Source organism: Egretta garzetta, unplaced genomic scaffold, assembly GCF_000687185.1.
Source record: "Egretta garzetta isolate BGI_Z169 unplaced genomic scaffold, ASM68718v1 scaffold754, whole genome shotgun sequence".
Classification (NCBI taxonomy): domain Eukaryota; kingdom Metazoa; phylum Chordata; class Aves; order Pelecaniformes; family Ardeidae; genus Egretta; species Egretta garzetta.
The window spans coordinates 663,168-680,089 of record NW_009259587.1 but is presented as its reverse complement, the minus strand read 5'-3'; the positions used below and the strand labels follow the sequence as shown (position 1 = coordinate 680,089).

At 45.2% G+C, this 16,922-nt stretch overlaps 1 protein-coding gene across 1 annotated transcript; it reads right to left on the bottom strand.

The window, feature by feature from the left end:
* Nucleotides 1-6,973: 6,973 nt before the first annotated feature.
* Nucleotides 6,974-15,268, bottom strand: ZNF622 (zinc finger protein 622). Its single transcript, XM_009637880.2, has 6 exons — nucleotides 14,624-15,268; nucleotides 11,131-11,388; nucleotides 10,267-10,429; nucleotides 9,354-9,466; nucleotides 8,315-8,458; nucleotides 6,974-7,703 (listed from the first exon to the last, which is right to left on the bottom strand). The coding sequence occupies exons 1-6, from the start codon at nucleotides 15,228-15,230 to the stop codon at nucleotides 7,576-7,578; spliced, it is 1,413 nt and encodes a 470-aa protein (XP_009636175.1). The 5' UTR covers nucleotides 15,231-15,268; the 3' UTR covers nucleotides 6,974-7,575.
* Between the last annotated feature and the right edge of the window lie 1,654 nt (nucleotides 15,269-16,922).

Below are 16,922 nucleotides of genomic sequence, written 5' to 3'. Positions count from 1 at the left end.
CTTTTTAATCTTTTTATGATATTTTTTTGTGTCAAGGTTTGAAAGACCTATGGGAAAACTGTTTGTAAGAGCTACTGGCCATGTGGGCAGGTGGGGCACAGTTAAGATGGATGCTCCTGACGTGATTTCATGCGTTCGTATGACCTTCAGTCCTAGGCACGGTGATTTCTTGCACTTGCCACTGGATGTCAGACAACCTAGCCAGTCAAAACGGCATTATTTCCTCACAATCAATGAGCCGGTAAAATATTATACAGAATAACAGAGGATTTATTTATTCTCTCTGCTTGAATGATTTGCTGTTAATAGCTGCAGCTGTCACAGGCAGGCATATAAATGGGCTTGGAAGTTCAAGAGCCTGCATGCTAGAATGCCTCGCTTAAGTGAGCACGTGAGAATGTGAGCTGTGATCCGCTCCTGACACAAACTGCAGGAAGGAAAACATGTAAAAAGTTACTTTGCTATTGGATTTCCTTTGCCTGTTTGCTAGAGTTATCAAGGGGTTTCTTTTACTTTACTTGGAGTTCAACCTCCTCACAGGGCTGGTGTCAAGGAACAAAGCATAGGCTTGGGGCTACTCTGCTTGAGGGCTAGCCAGCCTGAGATGCCCTAGAAACAAGGTGATCCAAGCAGCAGCAGCAGAAGTGCACAGTGCAAGGGTACCTAACCATCAGCAAGAACAGGTGGATTTCCAAACTATTCAATGCTTGGTGACCTCCTAAGTCCGAGTGATCTTGCCGTTGAGACATGATAAATATTTGAGGTGGGCTGACTGCAGCTTCTGGCACTGATTTCCTGTAAATACGACCCTGAGTAACTCAGGTATGCACGTACAGCGCTGGCTGCAATCCCGCCCAAAGTACCTCAGCTATTCCTAATGGCTGTGCTGGGATCGCTTATTGGAGCTACGCCACAGTGCAGAAAAAAATGGATGATTCATGGGGCCAAAAGACCGAGTCATTTAAAATAAAACTTCAAAGGCATCTGGTTGATTTCTATATTTAACTGCCTAGTAACAAAGAGTTTGAACAGCCAGCCTATTAATTAAGAAGTAGGCACCCTCCTGCAAGCACTTTAACGTCCAAATCGGTTCTGGCCAGTTATCTGGAAAGCGCCTCCTCTCAGGAGAGGACTCTCTGCTTCAGATTACAGCTGAAGATGGGTGCCCAGACCCTGGGGCAAGGGGAGATGTTGCACCAGATCCCATTGATTAGTCCTTGGTAGCTCCTTGCTGGGGAATGCGTGGCCATGGCTGAGCCGCCTAATCCTCACTTTGTGCTCTCTAAGTGGCAGCGGGACTAAGCCACGATTGCACTGCTCCTCCCCTCTCCTATAAAATGCTGGATTTCTGTCAGGAACTGCATTGCAGGAAAGACCACAGTGACTTAGATGTTGGAAGAGTCAAGGACAAACTTAAGCGTAACCTGCTCTCTCGTGCAGCTAGGGCAGGCACAGCTGAGCTGAGCAGTCGAGTAAGCAAACAAAAATAGACTGTACGATGAACTATGGGGCTCCTATTGACACCGATCAGCCAATCCCGAAAGCATTCAAGGACGACAGACAGAGCTCTGCACTTTACAGGTCACTTTTCCCTTCTCTGTGGGACAACAAACCTTCTACCAGCAGGAAAGCAGATGCAGCTGGCAAGTGTCTTACATTAAAGATGAAGAAAGATGCTGCCATTTCCCAGGCAGTTGGATGTGGGACCAAATTACCATCCATCATCTGAATAAAAATAACAGTCCAGGTTTATCCCTCACCTGTGGCTAGTTTAAGGCAATTTCAGCTGGTATTGCTTAACACTTGGTGGAAAAAAACCTTGAAACAACTCTTCATCTGCTGTATTTTGAGTGCGTGCAATTCATCAGTACAGTTTAGTTAAAATATGGCGACTTGAACGGCAGGATTTATTGAAATACCATGATTGCAGGGAATTAAGTAAGCTAGGTCTGACTGCACCTATGAAAGATGTCAGAAAACATCTGGATTTTAGAACACTTCAGTGAATATTTTATCAAGATTTTCAGTATAAATATATAATGTAAGCAGACACAGAGTTGCCCTACCTGTTAAGGCGTTAGTGGTGGTTAGTGTAGCAGGACTGTGTGAGACCAAAAGCAGATCTTGCTCAAGAAAAGCCAGATTGCTTTCATGTCTGTAAAGAACGGAAATTTAAGGGTGGAAAGCTACCCAAGCCAGAAAAGCAGCCAACATATCTGTAGGTGACTGAATAAACCTTGCCAGATCATTAACAGGCATTGGCAGGGATAGGAAATGTGAAATTGTTTTTGCGTGGCGGGATTTGGTTGAAGTGGAGTGATGTAAGGCGAATTGGCCTTGAGGTTTACAAGCACGCCCTCTTTTCTAGCTTAAAAGAGCCACAAACAACAGAGGAAACCGAGGCAAGGACACCAAGCTCGGGCCTCAGCTGGTGTTTGGGGCTGCGGCTGTGCATGTTGCAGAGCCTGACATGAGCGTGCTGCAGAGGCTGGAATCCCCCCTGGAGCTCTGCAGCTGATGCGCCACAGGCTGCACACTCAGGAAGGCTCCTTCTTCCTTCCTGGCTTGCTGGAAAAGGTCCTGAGAGCTGAGTGCCAGCCTATCCCGCAGCACTCTTCTTACGCATCCGAGGTGCTTGGTTTACCCATTTGTTGTAGAAAAGCAACTTCTATGGGTCTGGCGACTATTCTCCGAGCCACTTAGTTCTGTACATTCCTGGCCAGATCTTCCAGGCATGCTTTAATTATTAAATAAAAAAAATATTCTCATTGAGCAGGCAGAATAAGGAAAGAACTGTTCCAAGGAGAAATGTATCTTGCTACAAATTTCATTTTGTAAAACATTAGGTTATTCTTTGTGGCCTCTAGAGCTTGTAAAAAAATGTAGATATTGTCTTTTTTTCCCCTCTTTAACCAATAGAATTTGCTGTTCTGTTATTCAGGTTATTGATTGTCAGCAATTCCTACCCAGACCTGTTTCCTGAAGATCCTTCAAGAAAGGAATGTTAAGATAGGAGGTCATCTGATGATGTCAGTGTGCACTACTTCTGAATCCTGGTACACGCTCACTTTTGTGTATTAACACATGATGCAGAGGAGCAAACGTCTTACTTCCATACCCAAGGTTATGGAATTTATCACTGCAAATTCTTGGCAAAGATAAAAAAGTTGACAAAATAAATCCAATGAAGTGGGAAGCAAATAAAACTCCAACACAAGTGTAATGAATGGCAGAAAATATGTCTCACTGTGAGACAACACTTCTGCTTGCATCAGAGAACTGTACAAAGACATAGATGTTTGTTTGGTAATGCCATTATTTAAGAACCTGTTTAACGATCCCTTTTTGCTTTTGGGAAGAGTCACAGAACTTTACACTGGGAAGTGCTGACTTCTTTTAGAGCGATTCTGACTCCCTTCCTGGCTCAGCTAGCATTTATTACTCTGCTTTTAGTCTGTTGCCCTAGACGCCTGCAGAAATCCTTAACACAAAGCCAGCTATGGGTCTCCTGTTACTGCTTCCATTGCTCCTGAAGCGCCGGCTGCTGCGTCTGACGCAGGGCAGCCTGGGGTGCAGTGGGAGAGACGACAGAAATGTCCTCTGGGTCAGGTTCCTGAAAAAGAGGTGGTTTGGCTTGCTCTGACACATGACGTGCCATCAGTTTGGTCATCTTAACTACCCAAGCTCTGCCTACTGCTGGGGACTCAGGATTTGATGACAGTCTGGTGACTACTGTTCTCCAGCTGCGGGATGGTGATAAGTTGGAATAAAGCAATTAACCACTAAGATTCAAAGCTTTTAAGATATATTTTTGATTTTCAGTGAGATGTGCCCTAAAGCTTCTCTCTAACCTCGTATCTATTACAGCTCGTAATAGTATAAACCCACTTGGGTCTCTGCAGGGCAGTTTTCCACCAGCAGCTTTATGCAGATAGCGTGGAGGAAGATGACCAAACTCCTCAGCAGATGAAGCCCATTAGCACAGGACACCTCTGTTTCAACAGATCAAAAATAACTCTTAAAAGTTGTAGCAAAGAATCTCACTCAGATGCCCCCCAAACCTCAGATGTTATCTGGGACACAGGCCAACTCCTTTACATTTCAGGCCCTCCACCTTATGGAAACCAATCAGGGATCGATAGTGCACTTCTAAAGGGAGCGCTCACTTTAAAGAGATCTTTACTTGTTGGCTTGCAGCTCCAGCATAATAAGCTGGTAGGATGTTTTACATGTCTGACTCTCCTGTGTCTCTGCCACTCTACATCCCAGATGCTTCCCTCTCTTTCCTAGCCTATCCCTTCCAGATAATGGGTATATATTTTTTTCCCTTGGGTTGCTTTTAGGTAACTTGGAAGTGTACAAACCAGAAGAACTACTTCAAAACGAGACGGCAGATGTAGTCTTATCAGCTTCACCAATTCTTTCATTCTGCTGATGCATTCGGCAACGCCTGACACAGCATCAGGACCGCTTCAGCTGTTACTGGATGGACCGGCAGACAGAACCCCAGCCTTGTCCAAAACGGGGTACCTTTTCTGTGCTTCTTACTAGGGATGCACCAGCTTGAGAAGGGATCATCTCCTCTTCTGGGAACAGCACACCCACTGAATTACAATCGCACCGGGCAATTCTTGCCCCAGAGCACCCGCTGTATCCAGAGACCATCTCAAATCTACTTGGTTGCCTCCAGACTTTACTTTCTTCTCGTTCTGATCGTAAGATCCAGAAGACACAAGGTCAGAGCAGGGGAGCACGAGTGCAAGGCTAGGTCGTAGCTGGAAACACAGCTCCTAGATGGGAACCATCATCATTCGGAATTCCTTTAGGAAACAACACACTGCCCTCGGCTATCCTTCTTACAATCTTTAGGATTTAGGCTAGGGCGGTAAAAGACTGATCTGTAACGCTGTGAAGCCCGTTTAATAAAAATACCCTCAGATGCTTTGACATAGCCGGAGTTACCCACAAGCTGTGCAGACTGCAGCACTGTGGCTGAACCCTGTAGACAATCCGCACACTTTTTCTTGCTACCCTTTGCTAGCAGTGCTCTCCCTGGACCTACAGAAAAACATTAATAGCAATTCATCACGCAGAAGTCTAAGGCTAATCTTAGCTCATTTTAGTGGTGAGCGTTGCGTCCTCACCCTACCGGTATTCCACATGAATGTACCCTTACTAGACTTTATTTATTTTCATAGTAAACACAATTCTGCGAAAAGCTTTCCTATGCCCTCTGCTGGTTTTCCAAGGTACCCATTTTCAGCTTAGAGTTAAAACTCTTCCTTTAAAATACCAGTAGGTTTCCATACCCCTCCTCCATTTTCTTCTGACTAAACTGCAGTGAGACGTATAGGGCAGACTCATAGGTGCATACTACACAAATTGCCTCCTTCAGCTTCCCCTGTCTTGCCAAATGACCACCAATTTTCATTTTTGCTTACTTGCATTTCTTTCTGAACTAGACTGTTCAGGAAATTCAGGCAATCCCCATCTTTTCATAAGGAGTGGGCTCCTTGAGCAAACTCGCACAGGGAACAGGGGTTTCCTTTGGTTGCCCTTTCATGTTGAGGAGACAGCAAACTCCATGCACCTTCAGCCTGAACCTTACGGACCCAAGGTCATCTGACATTGGGTCAGTTATCTCCTCCTATTTCTGCCTTCACTGCCAAGACTCCTTGAACATTGACCTTTAGGACTTTGGCAACTCTACCAGGTTATGCCCAAGACTCTTCCAGGACAACTGTCCTGTCCTTAATGTAAGTTTTGGATATTCCACCAGTGTCTTCCAAAAGCTCCAGACTGAATAACGCCTTGATGCTCGCTGCTGACTTATACGGGCAAAGATTCTGGTTGCCAGGAAAAAGGAGGTACTCATTTATCAACCCAGCTTTAGGTTAAGAATTCGGATATGAACACAGGCTTTCTTTAAAATTCTCTCTGCTTCAGTTTTCCCTTCCCTCAAATCTGTACTTTTAAAAATGTATTAGTCACTTGACTTTGTAAATGCTGCATCAAATCTATAGCTGGCATTACTGATCAAGTTCTGTCTTCTCAGTAAAAGCAGGAACAGCAAAAAAACTTCCAAGGCAACGGAACTTACTAAAAAAAGAAGAAAAACCCAGAAAAACCACAAGACACTCCACCACAGAAAAATCCACAAAACAAAAATAAATCGCATGCGCCTCCGTTGTGAAATGATCACTTTCCTAAGAGTCCCATAAACACAGCACTCTTTCTGCAGCGCTGATGTGCCAACAGTACGACTTTTTCTGAACTTACTTCTTAGGCAAACTTCAGTGGATTATTTTAAGAGGTCAAAATACAATGTTAACTGACAAAATCTCCCCCTACCCTTCCCAGGGATATTACACACACACCATTCACAGGAGAGGAAGAAAACTTCTATAAAAATCATGCCAACGAAAGCCACTATTAGGGAACCCAGAGCAATCCTAAACCGCGGAAGTGCAACTTGACTGCAAGCGGCTGCAGCCGCCTCCACAATGAGTGGACGGGCAAACAAACAGCAATTTGCCTGTGGCGTGCACCCACGGTGTCCAGCACACGACTGCTTCGTGAGGGCTTCGTGAGCTAGCTTTGTCTGGAAGTGCCCACCGCCTTACGCGAAGGCCAGAAGAACTGGTAAGGTCATGGAAGCTTTTAACACCAGGACCGGCTGCCTCAGCTCTTTAACAAGCAGGTTTTCTCTGTACCTGCTTAAGCGGGAGAGCGTGCCTCCACTCGAGCCAGCACACCCCTCGGGTCACTTTCCTTCAGTGAGATCATACGAAACACCAGTACTCAATGGGAACAAGAAAAGCCATCATCACTAGTTAGCTTCAGAGTTTTAATCAGGAAATCTTTAACAGATCATCAGAAGTTTTGATTGACATTCATCTGAATGTTATAGTAATTTTGAGCAGTTTTTAGGTAATGAAAATTCATTAAATTCAACATAAAACAACTGCCCTGTACATTATTAATCCAGCCCTGAGCTGCAGCATTAAGCACGTACAGTCAACTGAGGACAACATTAATTCTGGGGTTATGTTTTCCATCAGCGCACTTCTTCTAACAACATCACTTAACCCTCCCAGAATCTCTGCTCTCAACTTTTCACCTCAGTAGTGCCAGCTAGAAGTCCAAACCACCCAGCTGACTTAAGTGAAAACCTTCACAACACTCCATCTCAGGCTACTAGATCTAACATCTTCACTTGGCCTCAGCCACGCTGCAGAATTGGAAGCTGAAGATATTCACACAAATGACAATGTCAGCTGCCCCACGGAAGTGGATTGCACAAAGATGGGCAGCAAGACTCCACATGCATCTTTATTCATAGCCATGACTACTTTGCCACATACTCCATTCAAGATATTTTATTTTTTAAGTTAGGCCAACCATCATTTCACCAGAAGGACAAGCTCCCCACTCTTCTTCTCACAGACAGGAAGGCACACCAGCATACACAGCCCCATTCGATAGGTACAAGTCCGTTTTAGTAACAGAACCCTTGGCCCAGAAACCATTAAAAGTCCCTTCCCAAAACCAGTTGCATGCAGCTCTCTTGGGGACTCAGAATCTGACTTGCACCCGGAAATGCATCTGCTTTGTAGCATTGTTACTCATTCCTGTCTTGAGCATCCACTTTGACTTCATCCTCTGCAGGTACTGCATATCGCGCTGCTGAGCAAAGACCGCCCCTTCAGGGAGAGAGGAGGAAGAGAAAGAGGGATAAATGGCTGTAAGCTTACTTACTACCTGCATGCAAACCAGCCTGGCTGGCCTTTTACATCAGCAGTTAGCTATATGTTTTCCTTCCCATACTGGCATGCTTCTTTCCACTTCTCTCTTGGGAAAGGCCAGTTCCCTCTGTGTTCCCCCATGACTTAAGGGAAAAGGTTGCTTTGCATTCCAACGTGCGATTCTTTTATTTCAGAAGCAGTTACAGATCACGTCACTGCTCCCCAACTGGAAAAGTATCCTCACTGTCAAAGGACAGTTTATGTTACGTTAACTAAATAGCAAGAGTAATGGTTTTGACAGGCAGAAACCAACACATCTTAGGAAGTCACCAAATACACAAACATGCACGCTAATGAACTGGAGGGCTTGCACAGAAGCTGCAAGGGATTTTGGACACAGCTTCCTGTAACTTATTCTGCTTGGATGTCAGGAATGAAAGGGAACCGAGTAGAAGACAAACTACTGCATAAAACCCCACAAATGTAAAACAAACTCAACCTATTTAATTTAGAGTGATGACATCCTACAACCTCCTCCTCCTCTGCAGAAACCTCACATTGTCACTTACCTGTCTGACTGGTCCAGCCCAAAGCTCTGTACTGCTGTAACACCCGACCCACTGCTTTCTTGTTTTTCGCAACAGCCACTGTTCTTGACAGACCAAACCGTTGCTTGTAGTATCTCATTAAAGAACGATGACCCACCCTCGCACCTGTTCAGAGGAGGGGACATCGTATTACACATAATGAAGCAGCTTCTGCAACGGAGTATTTGAGCGTATTGGGAAAACTGTGGAAAACTCCTTATGCTGAGAAATGCTTTTAAAAGGCCTTCAAAAAATTTAGGAATATTAGGAACTCAATGTAATTACTGTAAGAGCTGCTGTACTGCACTCTAACTTGAAGGAAAAAAAAAAAAAAAAAAAAAAAAAAAAAGAGAGAGCTGCTGTTCAAGAGAGCCTGAATTCAGATAACAAACAGGCAGTTATCAGAAATGAAAACTGTAATTAGGGGAATGAGCAGAGAGGTAATGCTGTTTCAAGCAACCAGGGAAGTAACCTGCTGATATTCAGGAAATCTTCTGTAACTGCACAGTTGGCAGCACTTCTCAGAATGAAAGGGCTGAGGTCCCCTCATACAAAAAACCCCCACCAAAACAAAAAAAAAAAAAGTGTGCAAGAGTGCCAAATGCTGTACAAGGCAACAGTAAGGTTGTTTAAATAAATTAATTTTACTGAACTAGTTTAGTAAATTAGTTACCAGCTGCCTCACTGCAAAAAATCCATACACTAGATAACCTAAGCTATAGCCTCTCCAAGTTGCATTAAAACAAGATATGGGAACTCTTGGAGTATACCATGAGAGTCACATGTTAATGAAGAGGTAATGTGGGCAAAGGAACCCCCTGCTTCAGTCCACATATAGAATCATAGTGCTTGATAGTGAAAATAATGGAAGGCGAGGACAAAACCCCAAAGACACAGAGATGGAAAATTACTTTCTCCCTTGCCAAAGGAAAAATTTACAACGATGACCTATGCTGCAAGTAATGGCTGCAGCTACGAGAAATGCAGAGAAAGTGCATTGTAACACTAATCCCATGCCTACCTGAAGGAAGGATCAGCTCCATGGTGTCATCATCATAATCCAACTCTCTCTCTGCTGGGCGCTCTCCAGGCACCTCCACATCTTCCCCATCCTTGTGATCGGGGTAACTGCTCCTGTGGAAGAGTAGCAGTGCACGGCTCGTACAGGGTGAGCAGCCACAGCTATCCAGACCCACTACACAAAAGAACTGCCATGCATGGCTACAGCAAGCCACAAACAACAGCACGTTTCACCTAGCCTGGGTTGAGAGTTCTTCCCAGAACTGCCCTGCCCTGAGCAGAGGCTGAAGGCAAGGACCACCCTTCCTTCACCCGGTTCTACAGCTCAGTGCAGTTCTGCTGCTGCACACTTAACAGTGACTTACGGTGAAAAGCCACCACTGTGCAGCCCACCAGCTCCGCACAGCTACTGAACGAGTGCTCCACTAAATCCACCTGTCACCATAATAGGAGGCATGTCTGACCAAACTGAACACAGCTTAGGCTACAGGAAGTTCAACAAGAGGCCTCTAAATCACAGCAGTCCTGTTTAACTCCAGGCTACTTAAAAAAAAAAAATAAATAAATCCACAGTGTGTATTAAGCCCAGAATCTGCCTAAAAGGTAATGGCAGAGACATTATGCCCTTTTACGGTCTTTGCTGGTGCACTGAAATCTAAATGCACTAACAGCAAACATACAAAACAGAATTCAAAGTACACTTTCATGTAGGACTGGTATTAGTGGTCACAGGAGAGGAGAACCGATCGTGTTGTTATGCTTACCTAGAAAAGTGGGGAACCAGCTACACAAGATATGCATCAGAACCAGAAACAGGACTAAATTTTAAGAATGAACAGTGGTTTCTGATGTAATATTCAACTGTTCTTTTGTCCATCCTCATCTGTGCTCCACTCAAAGAAAAGCATCCTCACCTAAAATCATAGAAGTCTGCAAATTCCAGGGCAGCATCTCCATCTGTAAAGAGTTTGCAGTGGCTTTTATCATTCATGTGAGCCTGTACCGCTTCTGTAGAGTAGAAGGATTTTCCTTTTTCATTGCACCAGATGCAGATTTTCCCAACGCCAACTTTCTCTCCTGCAGAAAACATTGACACTTCTATTGGTCTGAATAGAGCCTCCCTAGTCAATAATTAACATTTGTGTGATGCCGGCTTCCCAGCTTGCAGGCAGAGACTGAGGAAGAGCCCGTCATTTCCAGAGAAGCCCCACTGCTCCTATGCCTTGACCACAGGGCTCCATCAGCAGCAAGTCTGTGCATTGAAGATTTCACATGACAGGGTACGAATCATTATGTATTCTCAATAACAAAATTCATACTTCCAATACAGTTTTCTATCTGATACTCCAAAATTAATTTATTCTCATTATTTGTAGACTTCCAAGGAAGATAAATTTTTTTTTTCCAGCTTTTAGCTCTCTCACAAGTATTGTAAACCCATGAGGCAAATACTTGCAACTCGTTAGCAGGATAACACGGTTGATATGCACACTTTAGCAATAGAGTTTTGTCCTAAATTTCATGTTAGCTGAACAACTTTCAGACAGCTACGTGAAACATAGAGGGTACCTGAGCACACATTTGCTCAGTGGGGTTTTCTCTCTGTCCCACCAGAAAGCCTATGGTCCTGTTCATCATCAAAATACTGAACTAGACAGCACTCCGATTTTACACAACCCCCCCCCCACAAAACATTTTAAGTCATATCCAAGGGAAAATAAGCAATAACAGTATATAGTTATCCTGATGAAAAATCAGAGAACGTTTACAAGGCATACCCAGGTACTTGATTAGTCCTCTGAGATCCACAAGGTACTCTATGTCCGGAATGAAGAAACTGTGAGCTTTTGTCATATGTGCCACATTTTTCGTGAGAGATCTTGAATGATGGGGACAGAACAAGCAGTCTGTGACTGGTATAGCCCCAACAGCAGGCGTGCTTTCAGCTTCTGCCTGCTCCTCCTCCTCTTCTTCTCCCACGCTTTCCATCTCTTCTTCAGAGCCGATGTCTTCATCAGAATCCATATCTTCCCAGTCTTTTCAAGGAAGTTTAAAAAAAATATTTATTTACATGATTATTTCTCCCAAGCAAAACAAGTCCTAATTAAGTTAGAAAAAGTTATCATAGAAAATACTGCATCTTCTATTCTTATAGTTAAGTGCCACACAGTCACTTCCAGGTGCAAGCATATATCATTGCCAGGAAAACACATTTCTTTAAGTCGCACAGCAAAGCTCAAGTCTGCTCATAAAAAAAGTTGGCAGATCCGATATTTTTCCCCCCCTCCATTTTCTCAACTATTAACGCTTTATTGCTGTTTCAAAGCCTTAAATCTAATTCACCGCAGCACAAGAACACATGCATACACACACAACTCTTGTCAGAGTCATGAAAATACTCATTTCCAGCAGTGACTCAGCAGTGAGGGAAAACATGCTCCTGTTCACACACACATCTTTAACATCAGAAAAGAACAGAGACAGATGTCACAGATATACTATCGTATAACGTAACATAGTGTGTAACAAGATATACTAACAGTTTTACACATTTGCAAGATTACTGCAGAGCTCATTAACAGATAGGTGAACTGGCAGTCTGATTATACTGCTAGAGGGGCCTAGAAATCTTTTTTAAGGCGTTCAGATCTGTGGCAGTGAGCATTTCCCAGCACACTATTCCTCCTGGTCCCCTTCCAACTGCCATGTGCACATAGTGTTTGAGAACAGGGAACAGGGTGCTCCCCAGTGCCGGAGGCTGCTAATTAGAGATCTCTGCCATAGGATATAGCTTAAGAATTTTAAAAGCCTGACAGTGAACTAACAGGACTTGTAGGAAACATTCCTGGACAAACACTTAAAAGGAAAATCAACATGCAGAAACCTACTGAGATTTTAGTATTACAGTTTATGGCTAGCACATTAACACAAAACAGGTGCAAGTTGGCCCCTTCTTTAGATGTTAAGATGCATGTTCAGATGTATACATTTCTTCTCCTGCAAAACAGATTCCCTGAACTGCAACTGAAATTTCACCAGCATAAACCTGCTGTAACATGTCACAGCGGTTTCAGTAAGGAAGCTGGCATAGTATGGTCACACTTTATTCATATTTGTCCCCTCGCTGCAGTTTTATCACCCCACTCAGCTGCTCCAATAGATGCATTTGGAGCTGCACTGTAAACTACAGCACTGAAATCCTCCCGGTTAAAAATAACCCTTTTCTGGGAATTCTGAAGCTCTGATCTTTTCAGTTGTCCACTTCCCAGGCTGACCTCCAACAAAGAGCTGTATCCACACATGTGGTGAAGGTGAGGAAGCAGGAACAGGCAGTTGGGGTGGCAACCCTTAAACTAATTTTAATATAGATGCCAACATGCTGAGAAGCTATGCCACACTGTCACGTTATGGAGCAAACTTTGTCCTCTGGTCTTGATGGGCGGAGAAAAACAAAACCAACTCCACTCCCAGCTCCGTCCAACAGATCAGTCAAGTGATTGATGGGACAACAGCAAGTGATCAGGATCAGATTTTTGTTCATCTATTTTTCAGAAATAGTTTTAGGGTAACCTTTTATGTTAGGCTTCCTTACAGGAAACTTCCCCTGGCATTTTACATGGGAAATAGTGCTTACATCTACATACTGACACTCAGCTACAAGGGCCAGAAGGAGGATCCGGGGAACTACAGGCCTGTCAGCCTGACCTCGATACCAGGAAGGTTATGGAATGGTTCATCCTGAGTACGCTCACCAGGCATGTGCAGGACAACCAGGGGATCAGGCCCAGCCAGCATGGGTTCATGAAAGGCAGGTCCTGCCTGACCAACCTGATCTCCTTCTATGACCAGGTGACCCACCTGGTGGATGAGGGAAAGGCTGTGGATGTTCTCTACCTGGACTTCAGCAAAGCCTAAAGACAGTTTCCCACAGCATTCTCCTGGAGAAGCTGGCAGCTCATGGCTTAGGTGCACTCTTCACTGGGTAGAAAACTGGCTGGCCGGGCCCAAAGGGTGGTGGTGAATGGAGTTAAATCCAGTTGGCAGCCAGTCACAAGCAGTGTTCCACAGGGCTCAGTGCTGGGGCCAGTCTCGTTTAATATCTTTATCAGTGATCTGGATGAGGGGAACAAGTGCACCCTCAGTAAGCTTGCAGATGACACCAAATTGGGCAGGAGGGCTGACCTGCTCGAGGGTAGGAAGGCTCTGCAGAGGGACCTGGACAGGCTGGATCGATGGGCTGTGGCCAACTGTATGAGATTCAACAAGGCCCAGTGCCAGGTCCTGCACTTGGGTCACAAAAACCCCATGGAATGCTCCAGGCTTGGGGAAGAGTGGTTGGAAAGCTGTCTGGCAGAGAGGATCTGGGGATGCTGGCTGACAGCCAGCTAAACACGAGCCAGCAGTGTGCCCAGGTGGCCGAGATAGCCAAGAGCATCCTGGCTTGTATCAGGAATTGCGTGGCCAGCAGGAGCACAGAAGTCATCCTCCCCCTGTACTTGGCACTGGCGAGGCCGCACCTCAAATCCTGTGTTCAGTTTTGGGCCCCTCACTACAAGAAGGACATTGAGGTGCTGGAGCGTGTCTAGAGAAAGGCAACAAAGCTGGTGAGGGGTCTGGAGCACAAGGCTGATGAGGAGCAGCTGACGGAACTGGGGTTGTTTAGCCTGGAGAAGAAGAGGCTGAGGGGAGACCTTATCACCCTCTACAACTGCCTGACAGGAGGTTGTAGTGAGGTGGGGGTTGGTCTCTTCTCCCAGGTAACAGGTGATAGGATGAGGGAAAACAGCCTCAAGTTGCACCACGGGAGGTTTAGATTGGATATTAGGAAAAATTTCTTTACTGAACGAGTGGTCATGCATTGGAACAGGCAGCCCAGAGAGGTGGTGGAGTCACCATCCCTGGAGGTGTTCAGAAAACACATAGACGTGGCACTTTGGGACATGGTTTAGTAGGCATGGTGGTGTTGGCTTGACGGCTGGACCTGATGACCTTGGAGGTCTTTTCCCACCTTAATGACTCTATGATTCTACATAAGTAACTGTTTATATTCAGCCTTCACACACGTTAGTATCTTGTGCAGCTGGCAGTTCAGACACTAACACAGCAACACGAACTCCTTCATTAAGCTGAAAATTTAATCAACAGCAAGACCTTTTGTGATGGAAAATGCTGTATTACTACAGAGATAGGAGGCGGCTTTTACACAAAACCAACAGCAACAACATAGCTTACCCCAAGCTATCTACTGTCAGTGTACATTTACTGCCTTACCTTCTTCCATATCCTCCTCTTCCTCTGCTTGCTGTTTGGCCAGCTTCTTTGCTTGCTGTTCAAACCACTGCAGCCGTGGAGGTTTCTCCGATCGCTCTCTACTCTGCGATAAGGTGGCGCTTCTCGTAGAAACCGGAGAGCCGCTTGCGTTACTCGGAGGTAAAGGCGTCTTCTTCGGAGACGAAGACGGCTGAGCCCTGATGGCTTGCTGAATAGCTGCATTCATCTCATCCTTGTTTAAACTCTCTGGGGCCAGCCCCTTTTCCAGGTTCTTTTCATTTAATATTTTCACCTTCTTGCTGACAGCTTGAACAGCTTTCTTCTCCAACTCCAGGTGCTTTTTGGACTTCAAGTGATTCTCATAGGCATTGAAGGTGGAGAATCTCTTGCTGCAAACTGTGCAGTAAGTGGCAGTGATTTTGTTCTGCTCCTCTGCTACTGCTCTCTGGGCTAGGACTCTCTCTTGGAAATTCTCAGCAGTGACAGGAGGCATGTCAGCAACCTTACGCTTCAGGTTGTACCTATGCCAGTCAGTTTTGTAATGGGCGCGCTGAATGTCAGCATCCTGGAAAGCCACACGGCAGGTGATGCAAGTGTAGGTTGCCATTACTAGAAAGCTGGGGGGGGACAGGGACGGACACGGGACACAGGGCAAGTGTAGGTTGCCATTACTAGAAAGCTGGGGGGGGGACGGGGACGGACACGGGACACAGGAAAAAAAAAATAAATCATACTGATAAAGATAAGTAACAGCCACAAAAAACCCCAAACACAACATCCTGACAGCAACCATGTAAGGCGACATGAGAGATACAGTTCTCGTAGAGAATTAAATTTAGTAAACACCAGCATTAGCAAACAGCATAGTACGTACTAGAAGGAGCAAAAAAAAAAAAAATCAAATACAAGACTGATACAGTTATCACAGATTACTCCTACCACAGCAGCACCACAGCATCCCAGCTCTCAACCCAGCTCCCACTGTACTCGTGAGGGCTCGGACACAGGACGAGGAGCTTTTTGATGAAGATCAGAAACTAGACGTTCTTATCAAGTTCATGTTCTGCCAACTCTAGGTTTCTGAAGAGACTAACAATTGCTCCAAAATAAGGGTAAAAAGGGAAAATCTACTTTCCCAGCTATTTGCAATTTCCCACAGCCTTATCAAACAGAAAAATGTTACCGCATTTTAAAGTAAAAACCTTTCAGCTATTCAGGAGCAGCACGTGTGCCATTGGTGCTTTACCCTGCAGAACTGTTAATCTGGAGATGCAGACAGCCATACCTTGACCTAGCACTTGAAACCACTGCAACCTCTGGTCTCCCTCCACTTCCCATCACCTGGCTGAGCTGCATTACTGGGGCTGTCACAGGACAAATGTGTCACCTGTACAGCAACCTGTAACCAATGCTGTTCTTTCCAAAGCCACACATTTTCTTCCTTTTCAGTGCTTAATGAAACTTAACTTTCTTGAAGTTGACAGAATCTCTTGAATGCCCCAAAAGCAAAAAGAAAAAAAGTGCGTTCTAAGCAGAGGTCACTAAAGCCACCCCCATCTTTTAACCCGTTTATAAAACCTGTGGTTTAAACTGGGGAAAAAAAAGAAACAACAGGATAAAAGGGAGGGGTCTGAAAGCAGGTAGAGGAACAGCAGCCCCTCCCAGAAGCTACCAACAGAGAGGACCAGCAGTGAGAAATACAAATGCTCAGGGAGCTGGAAGGTACTTTCTAAAACGCTGCTTCCTTGGAAGAACTGGACTCCTAATATACTGCTTGCTCTGTCCATACTCCTGCAGTGACAGGAAACACACCAACAGAAAATGAAGACCACACTATTTTATTTGAAATACTGTAAACATCCACTCAGCCTAACAGATGCTTTTTGTTTCAGAGAAAAAGGTATTCCCTGCCCCTCGAGGGATCCCAACTGCTCCTGGCAGCGTTTCCCTCCTGCAGGCAGAGCTCCCCATCCCCACCCCACCCCAGGCAGGTATTTGACTGCCACAAGCCAGCCTGACGCAGGCTCACACTTGCTGTTAAATCACAAACTCCTTGCAAAAACCTCAGGGACAGCAGAGTTTGAGCCGCTCCGTCGCAGGTAGGCAGGAGCTACATACTAGATTACCCTGGGGGGATTGAAAAAAAAAAAAACCAAACCCAAACCACAAAACCACCCCAAAAACCAGCCCAGAAGAGGTATGCAACTGAGAGGCCCTAGGTCCACAACCCCTCACACCTGACTACCAAGCGAGGAAGCCAGGCCTACAACTCAAGCAGCCCAAGGCAGAGGCAGCCCCC